The 24,000-nt window shown below is 33.1% G+C and overlaps 1 protein-coding gene and 1 long non-coding RNA gene across 11 annotated transcripts in view; one reads left to right on the top strand and one right to left on the bottom strand.

Moving 5' to 3' along the window:
• The window catches only part of tcf7 (transcription factor 7), a 97,035-nt gene that overhangs the window by 5,394 nt on the left and 67,641 nt on the right, over window positions 1-24,000 (bottom strand). For 8 of the 10 annotated variants that reach the window (XM_061934309.1, XM_061934347.1, XM_061934316.1 and 5 more), the window contains exons 5-8: window positions 17,083-17,170; window positions 9,623-9,712; window positions 6,445-6,564; window positions 2,414-2,576 (exon numbers count right to left, since the gene is read on the bottom strand). In XM_061934309.1, coding sequence (XP_061790293.1) covers window positions 2,414-2,576; window positions 6,445-6,564; window positions 9,623-9,712; window positions 17,083-17,170 — 461 coding nt within the window. The remainder of the gene's footprint in view (window positions 1-2,413; window positions 2,577-6,444; window positions 6,565-9,622; window positions 9,713-17,082; window positions 17,171-24,000) is intronic. The other 2 variants (XM_061934324.1, XM_061934332.1) reach the window with 1 other exon arrangement.
• LOC140678031 (uncharacterized) overlaps window positions 2,499-24,000 on the top strand; it is a 33,118-nt gene continuing 11,616 nt past the window's right edge. The window contains exons 1-2 of the long non-coding RNA XR_012049815.1: window positions 2,499-2,614; window positions 2,681-2,793. This is a non-coding gene — a long non-coding RNA (uncharacterized lncRNA). The remainder of the gene's footprint in view (window positions 2,615-2,680; window positions 2,794-24,000) is intronic.

The following is a 24,000-nucleotide window of genomic DNA, read 5'->3' as shown; positions in this document are numbered from 1 at the left end:
GCACGCACACACACACACACACACACACACACACACACACACACACACACACACACACACACACACACACACACATGCACACACATTGAAAAAGTCAATTATAAAATGATGACTTGACAAAAAAATATTGATTAGACTTTTGATGAAGTATTTATTGGATTTATTTCTATTATTGATTGTCAACAAAATATTTTTTTTTACATTGGAATATTGTAAATCATTCTATTGTATTGCAATATATTTTTCTGCTATATTGTTAGATACCTTTTTATAGTATTGTATTATAAAATATATTTTACTGTACAATAAAAATACTTTTGCTGTATTTTAAAATAAATGTTTATAGTATTGCCTCATTAAATATGTTCTAATATTTAGTAAAAATACTTTTGCTATTTTTACAGAACATTTTACAGTATTGTATTATAAAATGTGTTTTACTGTACAGTAAAAATACTTTTGATGTATTTCAAAATATTTTTTTTACAGTACTGTATCATTAAATATGTTCTAATATTTGGTAAAAATACTTACAGTACATTTTACAGTATTGTATTATAAAATGTGTTTTACTGTATAGTACAAATATTGTTACTGTATTTTAAAATACATTTTATAGTATTGTATTATAAAATGTGTTTTACTGTATAGTAAAAAATATTTTTGCTGTATTTTAAAATACAGTTTTACAATATTGAACATGTTTTACTGTGTATGAAAATAGTTCTGCTGAATTTTGAAATACATTTTTACTGTATCGTATTATAAAATATTTTTACTGTATAGTAAAACATGTTTTATTGTATCTTAAAATACATTTTTACAGTACTGTATAATGTAATATGTTTTACTGTATAGTAAAAATAAGTTTGCTGTATTTTTAAAATAAATTTTTAGAGTATTGTATCATTAAATATGTTCTAATATTTAGTAAAAATACTTTTGCTATATTTTACAGTACATTTTACAGTATTGTATGATAAAATGTGTAGAGTAAAAATATTTTTGCTGTATTTTAAAATACATTTTTATTGTAATGTATTATAAAATGCGTCTTACTGTATAGTACAAATATTTTTACTGTATAGTAAAAATGTTTTACTGTATCTTAAAATAAATTTTTACAGTACTGTATAATGTAATATGTTTTACTGTATAGTAAAAATAAGTTTGCTGTATTTTTAAAATACATTTTTAGAGTATTGTATCATTTAATATGTTCTAATATTTAGTAAAAATACTTTTGCTATATTTTACAGTACATTTTACAGTATTGTATGATAAAATGTGTAGAGTAAAAATATTTTTGATGTATTTTAAAATAAATTTTTATTGTAATGTATTATAAAATGCGTCTTACTGTATAGTAAAAATATTTTTGCTGTATTTTAAAATACAGTTTTACAATGTTGAACATGTTTTACTGTATAATAATTATTTTTGTTGTATTTTAAAATATATATTTTTTACAGTATTCTATTATAAAATATGTTTTACTATATAGTAAAAAATACTTTTGCTGTATTTTAAAATACTTTTTTTGCAGCGTTGTATCATAAAATATTTTTACTGTACAGTAAAAATTGTTTTGCTGTATTTTGAAATACATTTTACAGTATTGTATTATAAAATATGTTTTACTGTATAGTAAAAAATAGTTTTACTGTATCTTAAAATATTTTTTACAGTACTGTATCAAGTAATATGTTTTACTGTATAGTAAAAATACTTCTGCTGTATTTTTAAAATACATTTTTACAGTATTGTATTATCAAATGTGTTCTAATATTTAGTAAAAATACTTTTGCCATATTTTACAGTACATTTTACAGTATTGTATCATAAAATGTGTTTTACTGTATTGTACAAATATTGTTGCTGTATTTTAAAATACATTTTTATAGTATTGTATTATGAAATACATTTTACTGACCCCAAAAAGAGACGAGTGGTAGAAAATGGATGGATGGATTTTACTGAATAGTAAAAATATTTTTGCTGTATTTTAAAATACCCTTTCACAGTATTGTATTATAGAATGCACTTTAGTGAATAGTAAAAATACTCTTGCTGTATTTTAAAATACTTTTTTTTTTACAGTGTTGTATCATAAAATATTTTTACTGTATAGTAAAAATAGTTTTGCTAAATTTAAAAATATTTTTTTACAGTATTGTACTGTAAATTTTTTTTTTAACTTTATAGTAAAAATAGTTTTACTGTATGGGGGATAAATAAAGTCAATTTCCTTTCAATGAAATTACTATCTGACAGTATTGTCAATATTATTTTTGACTGTCTTGTCAAATACCAATTTTTGACAGTATTGTACATTTAACACTGTATTGATTTCAACAGTATGTTGTCCAGTATATTGTGATAAATATGACATCATAGTGTATGAAAGTCTCACCCTGCGTCCAAGAATCTGGTTGATGGCGGCGCTCTCCTTGAGCGTGCACTCGGCGATGACCTTTGCCCTCATTTCCTTCATGTAGAGCATGAAGGCGTTCAGCGGCTTCTTGATCACCGCCTTCTTGGGCTCCTTCTCCCGCTTGGCGTCCACCTGGGGCTTCCTGGGGGAACAGGTGACAACCTTGTCAAGTACTTACAGGTGGGCTCCCCCTACAGGTGGCACATGTAAATACAACCTGGTCATAGCCCTTGGTTTGCTCCCTAGCTGGGCCACACTAACACAAACAACAAAACATTCGGAGGAAGGCTGGGGGAGGACCAAAGGTCAAAAACGGCCGCTTGGCATCAAGTGGAAATGCGGGGTGAGCCTTGGTGGAGGTCAGTGTTAAACAACACCAATACTGAGACAATGGCCATGCTACATGCTAAAGGCTAACACACACACTGCTTTGTGTGCGTTCTGTTGAAAGTGTGTCAACAACTATCTGCCTGAAAACATTCAAAGTACTTCTTTGTATAAATACATCCAAAGTACTCATGTGTATAAATACATCCAAAGTACTTATGTGTATAAATACATCCAAAGTACTCATATGTATAAATGTATCTGAAATATTTATATGTATAAATACATTTAAAGTACTGACATGTATAAATACAGCCAAAGTACATATGTAAAGTACTTTTGTGTATAAATACGTCCAAAGTACTTATGTGTATAAATACATCCAAAGTACTTCTTTGTAAAAATACATCCAAAGTACCTATGTGTATAAATACATCCAAAGTACTCTTATGTATAAATGTATCCAAAATATGTATATGTATAAATACATCTAAAGTACTTACATGTATAAATACAGCCAAAGTACTTATATAAAGTACTTTTGTGTATAAATACGTCCAAAGTACTTATGTGGATGAATACATCCAAAGTACTTATGTGTATGAATACATCCAATGTATTTATGTGTATAAATACATCCAAAGTACCTATGTATATAGATACATCCAAAGTAGTCTTATGTATAAATGTATCCGAAATATTTATATGTATAAATAAATCTAAAGTACTGACATGTATAAATACAGCCAAAGTACTTATTTAAAGTACTTTTGTGTAAAAATACATCCAAAGTACGCATGTGTATAAATACATCAAAGTACGCATGCGTATAAATACATCCAAAGTACTTATGTGTATAAATACATCCAAGGTACTCATGTGTATAAATACAGCCAAAGTACTTATTTAAAGTACTTTTGTGTAAAAATACATCCAAAGTACGTATGTGTATATATACATCAAAGCATGCATGTGTATAAATACATCCAAAGTACTTATGTGTATAAATACATCCAAAGTACTCATGTGTATAAATACATCCAAAGTATCAATCAATCAATCAATGTTTATTTATATAGCCCTAAATCACAAGTGTCTCAAAGGGCTGCACAAGCCACAACGACATCCTCGGTACAGAGCCCACATAAGGGCAAGGAAAAGTACTCATATGTATAAATGTATCCCAAAATATTTATATGTATAAATACATCTAAAGTACTTACATGTATAAATACAGCCAAAGTACTTTATTTAAAGTACTTTTGTGTAAAAATACATCCAAAGTACTTATGTGTATAAATACATCCAAAGTACTTATGTGTATAAATACATCCAAAGTACTTCTTTGTAAAAAATAAATTCAAAGTACCTATGTATAATCATATGTATCCGAAATATTTATATGTATAAATACATCTAAAGTACTGATATGTATAAATGCAGCCAAAGTACTTATGTAAAGTACTTTTGTGTATAAATACGTCCAAAGTACTTATGTGTATAAATACATCCAAAGTATTTATGTGTATGAATACATCCAAAGTACCTATGTGTATAAATACATCCAAAGTACTCATATAACATATAACATATAACATATATAACATTTAAGTCCCATCTCAAAACTAATTTGTATACTCTAGCCTTTGAATAGCCCCCCTTTTTTAGACCAGTTGATCTGCCGTTTCTTTTCTTTTCTCCTCTGCTCCCCCCTATCCCTTGTGGAGGGGAAGACACACAGATCCGGTGGCCATGGATGGGGTGCTGGCTGTCCGGGGTCGGGACCCGGGGTGGACCGCTCGCCTGTATATCGGTTGGGAACATCTCTGCGCTGCTGACCCGTCTCCGCTCGGGATGGTTTCCTGCTGACCCCACTGTGGACTGGACTCTTACTGTTATGCTGGATCCACTATGGACTGGACTCTCACAATATTATGTTAGACCCACTCGACATCCATTGCATTCGGTCTCCCTAGAGGGGGGGGGGGGTTACCCACATATGCGGTCCTCTCCAAGGTTTCTCATAGTCATTCACATCGACGTCCCACTGGGGTGAGTTTTTCCTTGCCCTTATGTGGGCTATACCGAGGATGTCGTTGTGGCTTGTGCAGCCCTTTGAGACACTTGTGATTTAGGGCTATATAAATAAACATTGATTGATTGATTGATTGATATGTATAAATGTATGCGAAATATTTATATGTATAAATACATCTAAAGTACTGACATGTATAAATACAGCCAAAGTACTTATGTAAAGTACTTTTGTGTATAAATACGTCCAAAGTACTTATGTGTATAAATACATCCAAAGTATTTATGTGTATGAATACATCCAAAGTGCCTATGTGTATAAATACATCCAAAGTACTCATATGTATAAATGTATCCGAAATATGTATACTGTATGTATAAATACATCTAAAGTACTGATATGTATAAATACAGCCAAAGTATTTATGTAAAGTACTTTTGTGTATAAATACGTCCAAAGTACTTATGTGTGTAAATACATGCAAAGTATTTATGTGTATGAATACATCCAAAGTACCTATGTGTATAAATACATCCAAAGTACTCATATGTATAAATGTATCCGAAATATGTATATGTATAAATACATCTAAAGTATTGATATGTATAAATACAGCCAAAGTACTTATGTAAAGTACTTTTGTGTATAAATACGTCCAAAGTACTTATGTATATAAATACATCCAAAGTACTTATGTGTATAAATACAGCCAAAGTACTTATGTAAAGTACTTTTGTTTATAAATACATCCAAAGTGCCTATGTGTATAAATACATCCAAAGTATTTATTTGTAAAAATACATCCAAATACTTATGTGTATAAATACATCCAAATACTTACGTGTATAAATACATCCGAATACTTATGTGTATAAATAAATCTAAAGTACTTATGTCTATAAATACATTCAAAGTACTTACATGAATAAATAGATCCAAAATACTTTGATGTATAAATACATCCAAAGTACTGGGGTGTATAAATACATCCAAAGAACTTATGTGTACAAATACATCAAAGTTACTTGTGTATAATTACTGTACATCCAAAGTACTTATGTGTAGAAATGCATCCAAAGTACTAATGTGTATGAATACATCCAAAGTAATTATGTGTATAAATCCAACCAAAGTAGTTACATGAATAAATACATCCAAAGTACGTATATGTATAAATACATTCAAAATACTAATGTGTAAATCCATCCAAAGTACTTACATGTATAAATACATCCGAAGTACTTATGTGTATAAATAAATTCAAAGTACTTAGGTGTATACATACTTTTAAAGTACTAATGTGTATAAATACTTCTAAAGCAGTTATGTGTATAAATCCTTCTAAAGTACTTAGGTGTACAAATACATAAGTACTAATGTGTATAAATACATATAAAGTAGTGATGTGTATAAATTATATTAAAGTATTTACGCGAATAAACACTTTTAAAGTACTTATGTGAATAAACACTTCTTAAGTACTTATGTAAATAAACACTTCTAAAGTACTTACGTGAATAAACACCTCTAAATTACTTACGTGATTAAACACTTTTAAAGTACTTATGTAAATAAACACTTCTAAAGTACTTACGTGATTAAACACTTTTAAAGTACTTATGTGAATAAACACTTCTAAAGTACTTACGTGTACATGCCTCTGTCGTAGTGCTCATGCTCTTGCTTGCCAGAAGGGGGCACTATGGCGGGGTGAGGGATGCCAGTGGGGTGCATGCCAGATGGGCCCAGCATGAGAGAATGAGAGAACCTGAGTACGAAAAGAACATAATAATAATAATAATAATAATAAATAATAATATTATGAATACGAGAGGAAGTGAAGGCGGAGCTAAAGCCAGCGACACAGCATGACATAACAACATCAAAGCTAATTTTCTTCTGTGCCACTAATCAACACATTGCACTGTTAAGCCCCGCCCCTTTTAGTACCCTAGCACTGGGCTAAGTTTAAGGGACCAAAATGTGATTGACGTCACCACTAGAGGGCGTGCTATGATTAATTGATTGATTCATTCCATCAATCGCTTCAAGTAAATACCTTTTTCTGTGCCATTTATTTGACAATTAATTTTTATATTTATTCTTCTCTAAACTTAAGGAAGCACATAATAAATAATAATAGAAAAATAGAACATAATGTGAGTTTTTTTTTTCATTCATGCAAAATATTGAGTTATTGATATTTTTTTTTTTTATTACGCAAAGGTATTCTTCCAAGAACGCTTTTTATTCAATGCTACCTAATAATAATAAAATAATAATGATAATAATAATGAATATTGAAAAAAATTATAGACATAACTGTCATGAGACCAGTGTTAATTCTGACAGCAGTTTTTAACTTAGTTGAATCATATTTTAGTCATCTAAATTAATTTAGTTTTTTAGTCGACTACATTTCTCAACATTTTAGCCAACTAAAATTACAGTTAATTTGGTCTACTAAAATATAAAATATAAAGAAAAGCGCACCTTTGAAGTTGTCTTGATACCACTTTTATCAAGGTTATCAAAAACATAAATGTGCAATGTAATAAATCAACTCTGCATAACTGTCACTAAATCGGAATATGGCGCCTCGCATATTTTCCTGAATCAATTCAGACGAAGAAACCAATTAAGGCCTCAGAATTGTAATTTCTCAACGTGCATTCAATAGAGTGTAGTATGCGACGGAGCAGATTGTCCGCCATTTTATTAAGCTAACGAGCAGGTCACTTGCTCTGAGCACAGTTTAAAATAAAATTATGCCCACTTGTATTAAATATATAGTATTTATCTAACAGGAAATACTAGAAATGGAACATAAACATGTATTTGATGCTCACATATTAACATTAAGCATGTAATGAGAACTGCTATAGTACAGTGTTGCATTATTTACACAGACAAAGTTGTATACATGAATTGTTGGCAATTTGAATTGTGTAATCATATTTTAACTATTATGTTCAAGAACATTGTAACTATTTACTGGTCCATCATTAAACTGTAATGTGTACATTTTATCATGTAGGTGTACTATTAATTTTAGACAATTATGACCAAACAAAAATATAATTTATCTATAATTTGTAAAAAAAAAAAAAGTGTGCATGTTTATGCTCATATGAAGAAATGAAGTAGTTTTATTCTACATTGTGTATCACTACACTGAGTGTACATAATAATTGGCGTCTTGGCCACTGTCCCGTATATAAATAAATACAGCAACCGGTGATATAAAACTAACGTACCGTGAATTCCCGATTGTAAGCCGCTACTTTTTTCCTACACTTTGAACCCTGCGGCTTGCAGCTAATTTATGGCTTTTTTTCAGGAGCGGCTACAGTAAAGATATTTTTATTTAAAAAAAAAACAGGAAAAAACACTGAGAGGGTGTTTTGTTGTGTGCGTTATGGCGCCATCTTTTGGACGAGTTTGCAAATTTTTTTCCAACCAAAGTGCCGTTCAGTCTTCTCGCCGTCCATAGCGTAACTACTCTTATGGTTTCTTCATTCATCACTCCAAGCAACGTTTGTAAGTTTTACAATATATCTAAAACAATTCACAGTTACTAAACCGTCCCACATGTTTTCATGCATATTTGCATGTGCTATCATAACGTAATGACGCTCGCGTCGCTAGCATTAGCTAATATGCTAACACGTTTACGACTGTCTGTGTTAGTATTAATAACTTACAACTCCATTATTTTTGGATTGTTTAAGTTTCACAAATTCCTCAGTAAATTCACCAAAACATCATTGTGGAGTTATCGAGTCTGTTTAGCTGATTAAAGAGCTAGCTTCCGGAACTAGTGAGTGCATGACGATGACTTCTGTTTTGTTTGATCAGTCGTTTTACTGCCGCGTTGCAGACACCATTTGGAAAGGTATAACTATATATATTATATATATATATATATAACATTTATATTTTCATATATTTATATATTATATATAATATATATATATATGATATATATAAATATATTATATATATTTATTTATATATCAATTTATATAAAATTAATATTTTCATATATTTATATATTATATATTATATAATATATATATATATACATATATATATATATATATATATATATATAAATGTATATACAATATATTAATTTTCATTATATATATATATATATATATATATATATATATATATATATATATATATATATATATATATATATACATAAATACATAAATAAACATTTACAAAGTATTTATGTGTAAATACTCATTTCACAACGCATATATCTGCGGCTAACATATGGAAAACTTTTTATTTTCCTAAAATCTAGTAGGTGCGGCTTGTATACTGGTGCGCGCTATAGTCCGGAAAATACTATATGTATGTATACCTCACACAGCTGTCTTCCTTTATGTTAGCTTGACAAATGACAAATCTACTCCTTTGTGTTGTTAAGTTATGCAATTAATAGCTGAAAAGTGTGCCGAGGACATCGATTAAAGTGCACTGTGCAGGTATCTTGCTTATTAAAGTGGCGGGTGAGATCGCAGCATCATGGTGTACTACAAAAGTAGTTTGTTTTTAATTAAATATTTTTCAGGACAAACATTTTTAGCCAACAAAATTAATTATTTTCTGTAAAAATGCATCAAAACTTGAGCTGAACGAGGAGAAAAAGAAACCAAGAACTGAAAGCGGTTGTGACAGATCCAACATGGACTCCGTCCGGCACACAAACAGCTGACATTGCGCCTTAAAGCGACACGACTCGCTAAAGCAAGCGGGCGACAGACAAGGTGGGCCCGGGCGTCCCCGACGTGGAACGGGTCCGACAGTACCTGGAGTAGGAGGAGGCAGTGGGAAGGTGGGAAGGGAAGGACTGGTGAAAGCCACAGGAGGATAGTGTAGGGTAGACCGCCTGCTTCTGCCTACCACAGCACAGGGGACACGCAACAAGCCCAACACAGGCTTCTTTAAAATCATCATAACTTTATTGCTCCCGAGGGCCAAACTCAAGCAGCTGGATGATGATTTGCATATTTAGACAAGTCAGGGAGGTGCCAAAAATGTTCACTTCTGTTTGGAGTTAACATCACAAACTAGATTTTTAAATAAAACATTCAAAAACAAAACACTTAAAAGTTCAGCAAATTGTCGAGTTTCAGGGGGTTAATTTTATTTTTATTTTAGGGACTTTTCGATCAAGGTTTTATGCCGTCAATTCTGATCATCCATGAGTGAAATCGACCAATACTAATACAGATAGTAGTAAACATGTTCAGCCCCGTGCTCCAGTGATAATAGTACTTGATAAGGATACCTGATCACAACACTTAAAGGGGTCATACTAATACCGTATTTTCCGGACTATAAGGCGCACTTAAAATCCTTTTTTTTTTAACATTGCAGCTAATGGCCGGCCCCCTATGTTGCCTTCAAAGCCCTCAAAGACAACTTCAAGGTGTTATATCAGGGGTGTCAAACTCATTTTAGATCGGGAGCCACATGGAGAAAAATCTACTCCCAAGTGGGCTGGACTGGTAAAATCACGGCACGATAACTTAAAAATAAAGACAACTTCAGATTGTTTTCTTTGTTTAAAAATAGAACAAGCACATTCTGAAAATGTACAAATCATAATGTTGTTGTTTTTTGTTTTTTTTACACTTACATGTTGCGGTTAATAGTATTCTAACTTTATTTGTCGTTATTTATATATTGTCTGAATAAATTATGTGATAATGTTCACCAGTCAACTCATTGGTGTTAATTTTCAATCGATTGAGATAAAGAAATTATATCAAAATCAAATTACAGGATGTTATTTATGTAGTTTAATCATGTGGTTTATTTTGTACATATGTAGCATCATCTACAAAGATACAAAGAATGGATATTGCGACATCTAGTGGACACATTTAGAACAGCTGTTTCTTTCAAATTTCAGGTTAATTTTTGTACTTCGCAAACTCATCCCGCGGGCCAGATAAAACCGGTTCGCGGGCCTGATCTGGCCCTCGGGCCGTACGTTTGACACCTCTGTGTTATATACATGCTGCAAGTATATATATATATATATATATATATATATATATATATATATATATATATATATATATATATATATATATGTATATGTATATATAGTACAAGCCAAAAGTTTGGACACACCTTCTCATTCACAACACAACTGATAGTCTCAACCCCATTGATAAAGCAAGAAGATATATAGATAGATAGATAAATAGTACTTTATTGATTCCTTCAGGAGAGTTCCCTCAGGAAAATTAAACTAATCAACCCTGGTAAGGCACACCTGTGAAGTGAAAACCATTATAGGTGACTATAATATAAGCTCATGGAGAGAATGCCAATAGTGTGCAAAGCAGTAATCAGAGCAAAGGGTGGCTTTTTTGAAGAAACTAGAATATAAAACATGTTTTCAGTTTTTTCACCTTTTTTTGTTAAGTACATAACTCCACATGTGTTCATTCATAGTTTTGATGCCTTCAGTGACAATCTACAATGTAAATAGTCATGAAAATAAAGATAACGCATTTTGGCCTGTACTGTACACACACACACACACACACACACACACACACACACACACACACACACACACACACACACACACACACACACACACACACACCCACACACACACACACACACACACTTGTATTTGTTACCATCTTGAGACCTCCGAAAAATGCCTACTTCTTTAGGACCACCATTTCTATATATATAAAGATTTGTATTTACAACATTAATAATGTATATGCAAATATGAAAACACTTTTTGTGAAAAATGAGTTGGAATTTCACAAGAAAAACTGAAAATTTGTGCAATATTATGATAAAAGTTGGAATTTTACTCAATAAGAGTCACAATTTTACAAGAAAAGATTGAAATCTTGGCAATTTTTTGAAAAGAGTTGTAATTTTACTCGACAAAAGTCACAATTTGATAAGAAAACTAAAATTTTACTTGGCAAAATTATGACAAAAGTCATAATTTTACTCCAAAAATGTCACTATTTTACAAGAACAACAAAAAATTGGCAATAATGGGATGGAAATCAGAATTTTATATGACAAATGTCACCTTTTTGCATTAAAAAGTGAGAATTTTACGTACAAAAGTAATAATTTTACGAGAAAATATTGCAATATTACAGAAACAGAAAGAATATGAGAAATTGTTCCCAATTTTATAAGAAAAATGTCGACACATTGTGAGAAAAAGACTGCTTTTAGTCAATTTTTTTGTTGTTGTTGAATTTTTTGTTTGTAATTGGTTTTTAATCTTCATTATTTACTTCAAATTATTACAGTATGTCTCTATATACATATTTATTTATTAATTTTGGCCAAAGGTGGTGCATTTCAATTCCTTACACACACTTGTTATTTCATATGTTGACTTTTAAAACCGACATAGTCAATTTGAAAAATCCCTCCTTTTTGGGACCACCCTAATTTTGATAGATTTCACCACCAGGGGTGCTAATGAGACATTCTCTATTAGATGCAATGGTTTTCCGTATTGAGACCATGATTTATGTCCTAACTTGTTCACCGGTCCTCATATGGAAGGTACTTTTCCTTGTTGGTGTCTCAAGAAGGATAAGAACAAGAACAAGAACACACACGCACACACACACACACACACACACACACACACACACACACACACACACACACACACACACACACACACACACACACACACACACTTTTTAATAGTTTTACTGCTGTGAGTACACCACTATCAAAGATAAATGAGTGTGTGCTTACTGTATGTAATAGTATGATTTAAATAGTAAACATCTGTTGGCCCTGCGATGAGGTGGCGACTTGTCCAGGGTGTACACCGCCTTCCGCCCGAATGCAGCTGAGATAGGCTCCAGCACCCCCCGCGAACCCAAAAGGGACAAGCGGTAGAAAATGGATGGACATCTCATATTGCTCTCCTTTGGCAATTGGCGCCACTTTACCCACATAACACTCCTTTGGGGGGTTTAGTTGATCCATGTATAGTTGTGTTTCTGGCGTTTTAGCATATTTTGGCACAGACTTATCCCTGATTTTTGACTTTTACATTATCATTCCATTCACTTCCCCCGCCATGTTTACAAACGCTTCTCTCCTCGATGGCTGCACATCTGGGTACTAAACACTTTATACGTTTCCACCCACCGGCTTCAAGCATGCATTAAATTGATCCTTCAGGAGCCACAAAACGTTCAACTTGCACTTACCCATCTAATGCATGTCATTTGGCTTTGCTGTGGGCTTTCGTTAAGTTTTCTGCGCTGCTATCCTCAAAAATCAAAACATTTAAAACAAGACTGAAGTTAATGGATGTTTTAGATTTTAGGAGCATGTTTGACATTTTAAAGCCTTAAATTCAAATTGTTAGATTTAAGACTTTTTTAAGACCCCGCGGATACCCTGATTCCATAGGGGACGACCTGAGGGGGCACTGCTGACAGCTGTGTGTCAGTATGAGGCTCACACACACACACACACACACACACACACACACACACACACACACACACACACACACACACACACACACACACACACACACCACAGGAGGTAGAGTGTGTGTGATGAAGGCTTTGATATGTAGTAGTCCTTGGCTGCATCTTTTCTCCAAACATTGAATAAAAGCGTTGACACCCCCCCACATCAAATCAATAGCAATCCAAACAGTACTCCTTTAACATTATTATTATTATTATTATTGTTGTTATTAGTGTGCGCTCCATCAATTAAAATGAGAGATGTTGACTTGCACCAGCAGGGGGCGCTCCACCGCACTGAAGGAGAAGAACAAAGAGCTTGCTATCACTTTCACACACACAGTCTTCCTTCGGTCCTTACAGTCGCCAAGACCACAGCTAATCCCCACTAATCGGGAGCACACCAGCTAATTGTGAGACGACAAGAGACTGGCATGTTTGACATTTACCAATCTTTTGGTCGTCAATAGAAAAAACATGGCGACAAGGAGATCATCTGGATTTGAGGAGATTAGTCCTTAATAATTATTTATTTTCCTGAAACGATAAAATGCTCGCAAATCTGACATGTTTTGGGAATAAAAGGCAGCTTGACATTTGCTGGAATTGTGGGAATCTACGAGGACTGACGTGAAACATCAAGCGATAACAAGCGCTAACAAGGTCTAATGCTATTGATAAAAGTGGAAAACGGCAGAAAAGAAGGACAAACTAAGCTGTGCTAACTTGGATTCACTAGTTTAACAATTTCAACTACGGATCGACCGATATGTTTTTTTCAGGGCCGATACCGATACCGAATATTAGTAGTCAAGGAGGCCGATAACAGATATTTGAAGGCAATATTAATTTGCAGTAAAAGTTATTTACACATCAATAGCATACGTCAGTAAACAGCTGGACATGTTGTCAATAAAGTAAATATTTTAGACAAAATAAAATGTGTAATAATAGCGCATGTTTCTATGTTGTCAATAAAGTCAACAACATTTTACAAAAAATTAAATGTGTAATAATAGCGCATGTTTTTTCATGTTTTTAATAAAGTAAACATTTTACAAAAAATAAAATAGGTAATAAAAGCGCATGTTTTTATATTATCAATAAATTTATTGACATTTTACAAAAACTAAAATGTGTAATAATAGCGCATGTTTTCATGTTGTCAATAAAGTCAACAACATTTTACAAAAAATGAAATGTGTAATAATAGCGCATGTTTTTATGTTGTCAAAGTAAACATTTTACAAAAAATTAAATGTGTAATAATAGCGCATGCTTTTATGTTGTCAAAGTAAACATTTTACAAAAAATAAAATGTGTAATAATAGCGCATGTTTTTATGTTGTCAATAAAGTCAACAACATTGTACAAAAAATACAATTTGTAATAATAGCACATGTATTTTCATGTTGTCAATAAAGTAAACATTTTACAAAAAATAAAATGTGTAATCATAGCGCATATTTCTATGTTGTCAATAAAGTCAACAACATTTTACAAAAAATTAAATGTGTAATAATAGCGCATGTTTCTATGTTGTCAATAAAGTCAACAACATTTTACAAAAAATTAAATGTGTAATTATAGCGCAAGTTTTTATGTTGTCAATAAAGTAACGATTTTACAAAAAAATTTAATGTGTAATAATAGCGCATGCTTTTTCATGTTTTCAATAAAGTAAACATTTTACAAAAATTAAAATGTGTAATAATAGCGCATGTTTTTATTTTGTCAATAAAGTAAACAAAATTTCCCCCAAAATTAAATGTGTAATAATAGCGCAAGTTTTTATGTTGTCAATAAAGTAAGGATTTTACAAAGAATTTAAATGTGTAATAATAGCGCATGCTTTTTCATGTTTTCAATAAAGTAAACATTTTACAAAAATAAAATGGGTAATAATAGCGCATGTTTTTATTTTGTCAATAAAGTACACATTTTACAAAAAATTCAATATGTAATAATAGCGCATGTATTTTCATGTTGTCAATAAAGTAAACATTTTACATAAAATTAAATGTGTAATAATAGCACGTGTCTACGTTGTCAATAAAGTCAACAACATTTTACAAAAAATAAAATGTGTAATAATAGCGCATGTTTCTATGTTGTCAATAAAGTCAACATTTTACAAAAAATTAAATGTGTAATTATAGCGCACGTTTTTATGTTGTCAATAAAGTAACGATTTTACAAAAAATGTAAATGTGTAATAATAGCGCATGCTTTTTCATGTTTTCAATAAAGTAAACATTTTACAAAAAATAAAATGTGTAATAATAGCGCATGTTTCTATGTTGTCAATAAAGTCAACAACATTTTACAAAAAATTAAATGTGTAATAATAGCGCAAGTTTTTATGTTGTCAATAAAGTAATGATTTTACAAAAATTTAAATGTGTAATAATAGCGCATGCTTTTTCATGTTTTCAATGAAGTAAACATTTTACAAAAATAAAATGGGTAATAATAGCGCATGTTTTTATTTTGTCAATAAAGTAAACATTTTACAAAAAATTAAATGTGTAATAATAGCGCATGTATTTTCATGTTGTCAATAAAGTAAACATTTTACATAAAATTAAATGTGTAATAATAGCACATGTGTCTACGTTGTCAATAAAGTCAACAACATTTTACAAAAAATAAAATGTGTAATAATAGCGCATGTTTCTATGTTGTCAATAAAGTCAACAACATTTTACAAAAAATTAAATGTGTAATTATAGCGCAAGTTTTTATGTTGTCAATAAAGTAACGATTTTACAAAAAAATGTAATGTGTAATAATAGCGCATGTTTTTTCATGTTTTCAATAAAGTAAGGATTTTACAAAAAATTTAAATGTGTAATAATAGCGCATGCTTTTTCATGTTTTCAATAAAGTAAACATTTTACAAAAATAAAATGGGTAATAATAGCGCATGTTTTTATTTTGTCAATAAAGTAAACATTTTACACAAAATTAAATGTGTAATAATAGCACGTGTCTACGTTGTCAATAAAGTCAACAACATTTTACAAAAAATAAAATGTGTAATAATAGCGCATGTTTCTATGTTGTCAATAAAGTCAACAACATTTTACAAAAAATTTAATGTGTAATATTAGTGCATGTTTTTTCATGTTTTCAATAAAGTAAACATTTTACAAAAAATAAAATGGGTAATAATAGCGCAAGTTTTTATGTTGTGAATAAAGTAACGATTTTACCAAAAAATAAAATGTGTAATAATTGCAGTCAATAAAGTCAACAAACTTTGCTCTGATAGTTGTTGGCCATTTTGTAGCGAAAAAAAGGGATCGTACTTTAACGAACTCCTCTTAGGCACATTGACCAAATTAGTCACAGTTAAAACGACAGATACTACATATAGGCGATAATAAATTGATAACAAATTTTGCCTACATCATAAGATGTGGGTTTAGCATGGCGCCAAACTTTGTTCCGATGGTTCGCCCAAACACACAAAGCGTTTAAACTCTGCTCCACAAATTTCATATCATTGTTTTTTTTTACTGAAATAGGTATCCTTATTTTAAAAATCTGAATAAAAACAGGAACGATGACTTCAGCAAGGCTTCTGGTACGACATAATCATAAACAAAGACGCTAGTTTCCACGGCGACAGGACACTAGGTTAGTGGTGACGTATGAGGATAAAAGGTTATAATGGGGATGATAACTATAGCGTTTTGTGACAAGTCCAAGATCTGAAAGAAGTAGGAGTGATTACAGTCCCCGCCATGGACGCCACTCACCAGCCCATGGAGGGAGCGATCTGGCCCACGCCGCCTGCGGGGAGAGGGTAGTAGCCCGATAGGTCCTGGGATTGGTGCCTGAGAACGCCTGTGGGACAAAGACACACATATTACGTGTCTAATTGTCTCTAAGGACGCCATTAGGCTGGGACTTTAGAGTGAAGCTGAGTAATTAGCGCTATTAGCAGTGTGGGAACCCCACATTAAGACCCGGCTGGACCACCATCTTTATTTCAGCTAGCACAGTTTAGCAAGCGCCTTAAAAGTTGTCCTTTCCAGCAGGGTGTCTTCACACGGTAAATATCAAAGCAAGTCATTTGTCAACAGGCAGCACCCGGCACTTAGCCCGAGCCGCTCGCTAACCTGTCCTTGCAGCGCAGGAATGCTGCAAAATGACTGTAATTTGGCTGCGCCTACAGGGCTGGGGGGGCTTTAGGACCCCGAGAGAGCTAATAAATCCAGGAATGGGACTGAGTCAGTCATCCTGTCTCGCCGTTCCCCGTCGGACCACGCCCTTCCTCCCCCACACCGTCCCTCAACGTCGCTCTTTCCCTCTTCTTTCATCACACACCTTGGCTGAACTCACCTGACACACCTGGGCCTCAGCCTGGTCACACTTTTATACAACTACTCAGTCAAATAAAAGTCAATATCATAAAATAACTGTTATGACTATCTCATTTCTAAAATCTCCTGTAAGTTTTACCAAAATCCGCCCATAACTTTTTGCGTTGTGTTGTTATTTTCCAACAAATAGGCAAAAAGACTTATGGAATATTAAAGGCCTACTGAAACCCACTACTACCGACCACGCAGTCTGATAGTTTATATATCAATGATGAAATCTTAACATTGCAACACATGCCAATACGGCCGGGGTTAGCTTACTAAAGTGCAATTTTAAATTTCGCGCGAAATATCCTGCTGAAAACGTCTCGGTATGATGACGCCTGCGCGTGACGTCACGGATTGTAGAGGACATTTTGGGACAGCATGGTGGCCAGCTATTAAGTCGTCTGTTTTCATCGCAAAATTCCACAGTATTCTGGACATCTGTGTTGGTGAATCTTTTGCAATTTGTTCAATGAACAATGGAGACAGCAAAGAAGAAAGCTGTAGGTGGGAAGCGGTGTATTGCGGCAGGTGTTGTGCCGGATAACGCACCCCCGCTGTAGAATGCACCCCCTGACTGGTGTGCCGGATAACACATTGCCGGAAGATGACAGTCAAGCTTTACCATTGGCCTGTGGAGAACTGGGACAACAGAGACTCTTACCAGGAGGACTTTGAGTTAGATACGCAGACACGGTACCGTGAGTACGCATGCAGCTGCGGCTTCCAAACATTTGATCGCTTGCCCGTACGTGCGTGCCGCTATGTGCATGTCACGTACGTAATTTTGGGGACTTTGGGGAAATATATGTGCTTTATTAACTTTGGGCAGGTGAACGGTACTTTGGCTGTGGGATTGAGTGTGTTGTGCAGGTGTTTGAGTTGTATTGGTGGGTTATATGGACGGGAGGGGGGAGGTGTTTGTTATGCGGGATTAATTTGTGGCATATTAAATATAAGCCTGGTTGTGTTGTGGCTAATAGAGTATATATATGTCTTGTGTTTATTTACTGTTTTAGTCATTCCCAGCTGAATATCAGGTCCCACCCGCCTCTCACAGCATCTTCCCTATCTGAATCGCTCCCACTGCCCTCTAGTCCTTCACTCTCACTTTCCTCATCCACAAATCTTTCATCCTCGCTCAAATTAATGGGGAAATCGTCGCTTTCTCGGTCCGAATCGCTCTCGCTGCTGGTGGCCATGATTGTAAACAATGTGCAGATGTGAGGAGCTCCACAACCTGTGACGTCACGCGCATATCGTCTGCTACTTCCGGTACAGGCAAGGCTTTTTTATCAGTGACCAAAAGTTGCGAACTTTATCGTCGATGTTCTCTACTAAATCCTTTCAGCAAATATATGGCAATATCGCGAAATGATCAAGTATGACACATACAGTGGATCTGCTATCCCCGTTTGAATAAGAAAATCGCATTTCAGTAGGCCTTTAATGAAAGGATCAATGAAATTGCCAAGTGTTTGTTCTGTTTGCCAGGCTGCAAGAGGGTTCACTCTCAGGACCTGGACGCGTTTGTTCTAAAGCGGAATTAAGTCATTTATTTACCATGAATTGATTTCTTGGACCCCGACTTAAACAAGTTGAAAAACTTATTCGGGTGTTACCATTTAGTGGTCAATTGCACGGAATATGTACTGAACTGTGCAATCTACTAATAAAAGTTTCAATCAATCAATCAATTCACTCTTTTTGTCTCTGTGGGTGGAGGCGGAGAAGGTGGCATACAGACAGACAAGTTTAGACTAGGGTTGTCACAATACCAATATTTTGGTACCGGTACCAAAATGTATTCTGATACTTTTCGGTACTTTTCTAAATAAGGGAGACCACAAAAAATTGCATTATTGGCTTTATTTTAACAAAAAATCTTAGGGTACATTAAACATATGTTTCTTATTGCAGTTTTGTACTTAAATAAAATAGTGAACGTACAAGACAACTTGTCTTTTAGTAGTAAGTAAACAAACAAAGGCTCCTAATTAGTCTGCTGACATATGCAGTAACATATTGTGTCATATATCATTCTATTATTTGGTCATAATTATGAGGGACAAGTTGTATAAAATGGATTATTAATCTACTTTTTCATTTACTGTTAATATCTGTTTTTTTCCCATTTTAACATGTTCTATCTACACTTCTGTTAAAATGTAATAATCACTTATTCTTCTGTTGTTTGGATACTTTACATTCATTTTGGGTGATACCACAAATTTAGGTATCGATTCGATACCAAGTAGTTACAGCAGACCTGGGTAAATTAAGGCCAGGGGGCCGCATGCGGCCCGTTGAGCTTTTCAATCTGGCCCGCCGGACATTCCCAAATAATTGTTTTAGATGTTTAAGATGGAAAGTGTAGCTGCCATTACGATGTGCAGTGATGTTTTCTAATGACCGTAAGTCTTCAACTATATTAAGTCTTTCAATGATTGGAATCTGCATCATATACCAGTTAATATGTTCATCTAATTAGTTACTATGGTCATCTAATTAGTTACTATGGTCACTATGAGATATCTCAGATTGTATGTGGGGGTTTTTTCCACTATGTTTGTTGCATTTTGGTTATGTTTCTGTTGATTGTAAAATATGTTGTCAATATTCAGTGTTTTATCATTGATAGTTAATATTGTAAATCCCACATTCTTTATTTTCATTCTGGGTGTCTCATTCAGTAATTCCATTCCGTTTTTTAAGGCGGTCTGTCAGAACGTTTTTAGCTTTCAATCATTATTGTGAGGTTTTGTATTTGTTTTCCTAAAAATAGATATACCGGCCCCCAGACACACTTTTTTATTTGAATCTGGCCCCCCGGAGTAAAATAATTGCCCAGGCCTGAGTTACAGGATCATACATTGGTCATATTCGAAGTCCTCATGTGTCCAGGGACGTATTTCCTGAGTTAATAAACATAACATGAATTTAAAAAAAAGAAAAACAGATTGTGTGACGATAAAAAATATTGATGTAATCATTGTAGTATCGACTAGATACGCTCCTGTGCTTGGTATCATTACAGTGGATGTCAGGTGTAGATCCACCCATGGCATTTGTTTACATTGTGACGCCGGTGAGCTATTGTATCCTCCTATGGTGTGTAGTGAAGCATGTTTAGCTATTTCTCGTCCTGCAGTGATAATGCTAAGTGTAAGAAACTTACTATATTTTTCGCCATGGAGGCGAGGATTAGTGATTTAGAAGTAGCTAAAATACTGTTGACTGCGGATGGACGTTTGCCACTAGCTCTCTCGCCATGTCTTAAAGGGGAACATTATCACAATTTCAGAAAGGTTAAAACCATTGAAAATCAGTTCCCAGTGGCTTATTTTATTTTTCGAAGTTTTTTTCAAAATTTTACCCATCACGCAATATCCCTAAAAAAAGCTTCAAAGTGCCTGATTTTAACCATCGTTATATACACCCGTCCATTTTCCTGTGACGTCACATAGTAATGCCAACACAAACAAACATGGCGCATAGAACAGCAAGCTATAGCGACATTAGCTCGGATTCAGACTCGGATTTCAGCGGTTTAAGCGATTCAACAGATTACGCATGTATTGAAACGGATGGTTGTAGTGTGGAGGCAGGTAGCGAAAACGAAATTGAAGAAGAAACTGAAGCTATTGAGCCATATCGGTTTGAACCGTATGCAAGCGAAACCGTTCAGCGATTTAGGACTTTTTTTTTTATAATTACAATAAGCCCTTGCTAAAGTTCTTAGTATTATATTTTGTATACAAAAACATATTATAAACAAATGCAAATTATAATATAGTTTTATATTTATATATTTCTAGCTCAGAACTATATATTTTTTAACAATTTAAATAAATAGAAACAAAGGAACTGCACTTTTTTTGGAATTTTGCCTATCATTCACAATCCTTATGTAAGACAAGAACACATGTTTTTATTTTGTAATGTATTTTAAATAATAAATAAACGTTACTAAAAGTCAGCTAACATGGAGCCAAAGGAAGTTACTCTAGTCGCCTATAAAGTGCTCTCAGAAACATCCAAACACATCCATCAATGGTTTACATACATGCTGTAAGTATATATGTAACATTCATAATAACATGTAATATTTACATATTTTGCTCAAGCATACGGCGGCGTCTTAATTTTAAAGACACATCACAACGTTCGCTTTTCCTTCAACAACAACACCACTAATCATGACAGACTTCATGAGAGACAACAAACATAATCAAACAATCACATACTGTACAATGTCTGCTCTCCCACTGCAAAAAGTTAGTGTTCAAAAACAAGAAAAAAAAATAAAAATTAGGGGTATTTTATTTGAACTAATCTGCCAATAGAACAATAACATTTGTCTTGTCAAGACTTTCCAAAACAAGTAAAATTAGCTAACCTCAATGAACCCAAAAATACTTTAAAATAAGTATATTCTCACTAATAACAACTGTACTACTATATGAGTATGTATTTTCTATTGTTTCATAGAAAATAAAACAGCAAAGTCCATTTGGCTGTCATCTGTTTTAATATGAGACACAATTGTGTATGTCATGATTTTTTTTTTACATGCTTGAAATAACAAATTATTTCTTTAAAAAAGTAGTTTTATACTTGTGAGTGTTGCTGACACAGCTTTGCAACAGTTGATATTCTAGTTTCAAGCATGTTTTACTCAATATAGGTCATCAAATCTCAGCAACAAGCTGTAATATCTTACTGAGATCATTTAGGACCGAAACCCTTAAAACAAGTAAAACACTCTAACATAAAATCTGCTTAGTGAGAAGAATTATCTTATCAGACAGAAAATAAGCAAATATCAGCCTTATTTGAGATATTTAATCTTAGTTAGACTTCAGTTTTTGCAGTGCACTGGGATGCCGACTGATGGGATGTTTATATCTTTCCGTTTAGATGAAGAATTATTCATAATCCTTACACAGGTTAAAAAAAAAGGTGCCGCCAAAATAGCATCTTTTCGTGACTTTCTCACGATTTATGGGTCTAAAATGGATGTCAAAGTTGACCAACTTCTCGGTTTATGTCCACAACCTTCTACTAGCCACGTGAGAGGCATGATTTTCAATCTACAATTAACTTTCACCAACTCAGAGGCGATGCAGCAGCTCAACATGTCAATATCGCAGCATAAGTTAGTTAGCTCTCTGTGATCACGGCGCCGCTTAGCGCTTGTAATAACAATATCGCTAATATTTGGTTAATATTCAGGGCACGACATAAAAAATGGTGTATTGTTGCCACTTTTTGGATGTTTTTTAGAGGGCTTTATGGGCGGAAGAGAGTACTCCCATTAGCTGCATTGTTGGCTACCTCTTACTTGCCATATTATATGAGTTAGAATGCATAAAAACAAAGAAAATCATATGTGCCTTTGTCTTACATAAGGATTGTGAATGATAGGCAACATTCCACAAAAACTGCAGTTCCCCTTTAGTGTACAGCTCCACTAATGGACATTGGAGTGTTACTTTCAATACAGCTCCACTAATGGACATTGGAGTGTTACTTTCAAAGGCAAAATTTCTAGAAACATAATTTTATATGGGACTTTATTGTATTATATGTATAGTACATGTTTCAAAAAGAAAAAAGTATAAAACACCACCAGAATTAGAGATATTACAAGTCAAAGTGATGAAGCTTAGTGTTACGCTCATGACTTGGTGTAACTAAACATTACCCTATAAGATGAAGGCAATTGCATATTATTGATATTTGAAATGTGTTCAATGTTTATAAATGAATATTTAAATATACTAAATGTAAAAAAGGGAATAAATATTCAAAATAAGATCATTAAATGAAATCTAGTTTGGTTACGCCATCATGAGCGCAACACATGGTTGTAAAAGTTTCAACTACAATTCTAAATAAGATGTCAAAAGCAAACTGAAATCAAATACACAGCTTAAAGATTGATCAATAACTATTTAAATTTAGTAATACATAAATATGATGATTTATCAAAATATAAAAGAAATATACCTGAACAGAACGCTCATGATGGTTACACCAAAAAGTAACGCTATGAATCGCGTTTTTCCAAGTTTTTGGGGCATTTTTATGCTATTTCCAAGCATCTCCTTTTTATTATCGTAAACTAATGCATATTATATATGCATGCCCTAGTAAACAAAAAAAAAGTCATATTTATTTTGATTGTTACATTTTGAAGTACATTTGTGCAGGTGGGTGCGAATGTACCCATTACCAGAGCTGTACACTTTAACAAACCCAACATCTTTTGTAACTAACAACACTTTGTACTTATTTGGATGT

Source organism: Nerophis lumbriciformis, linkage group LG03 (assembly GCF_033978685.3).
Source record: "Nerophis lumbriciformis linkage group LG03, RoL_Nlum_v2.1, whole genome shotgun sequence".
Classification (NCBI taxonomy): domain Eukaryota; kingdom Metazoa; phylum Chordata; class Actinopteri; order Syngnathiformes; family Syngnathidae; genus Nerophis; species Nerophis lumbriciformis.
The sequence above is the reverse complement of the archived record's forward strand: the minus strand, read 5'-3'. Positions and strand labels throughout refer to the sequence as shown.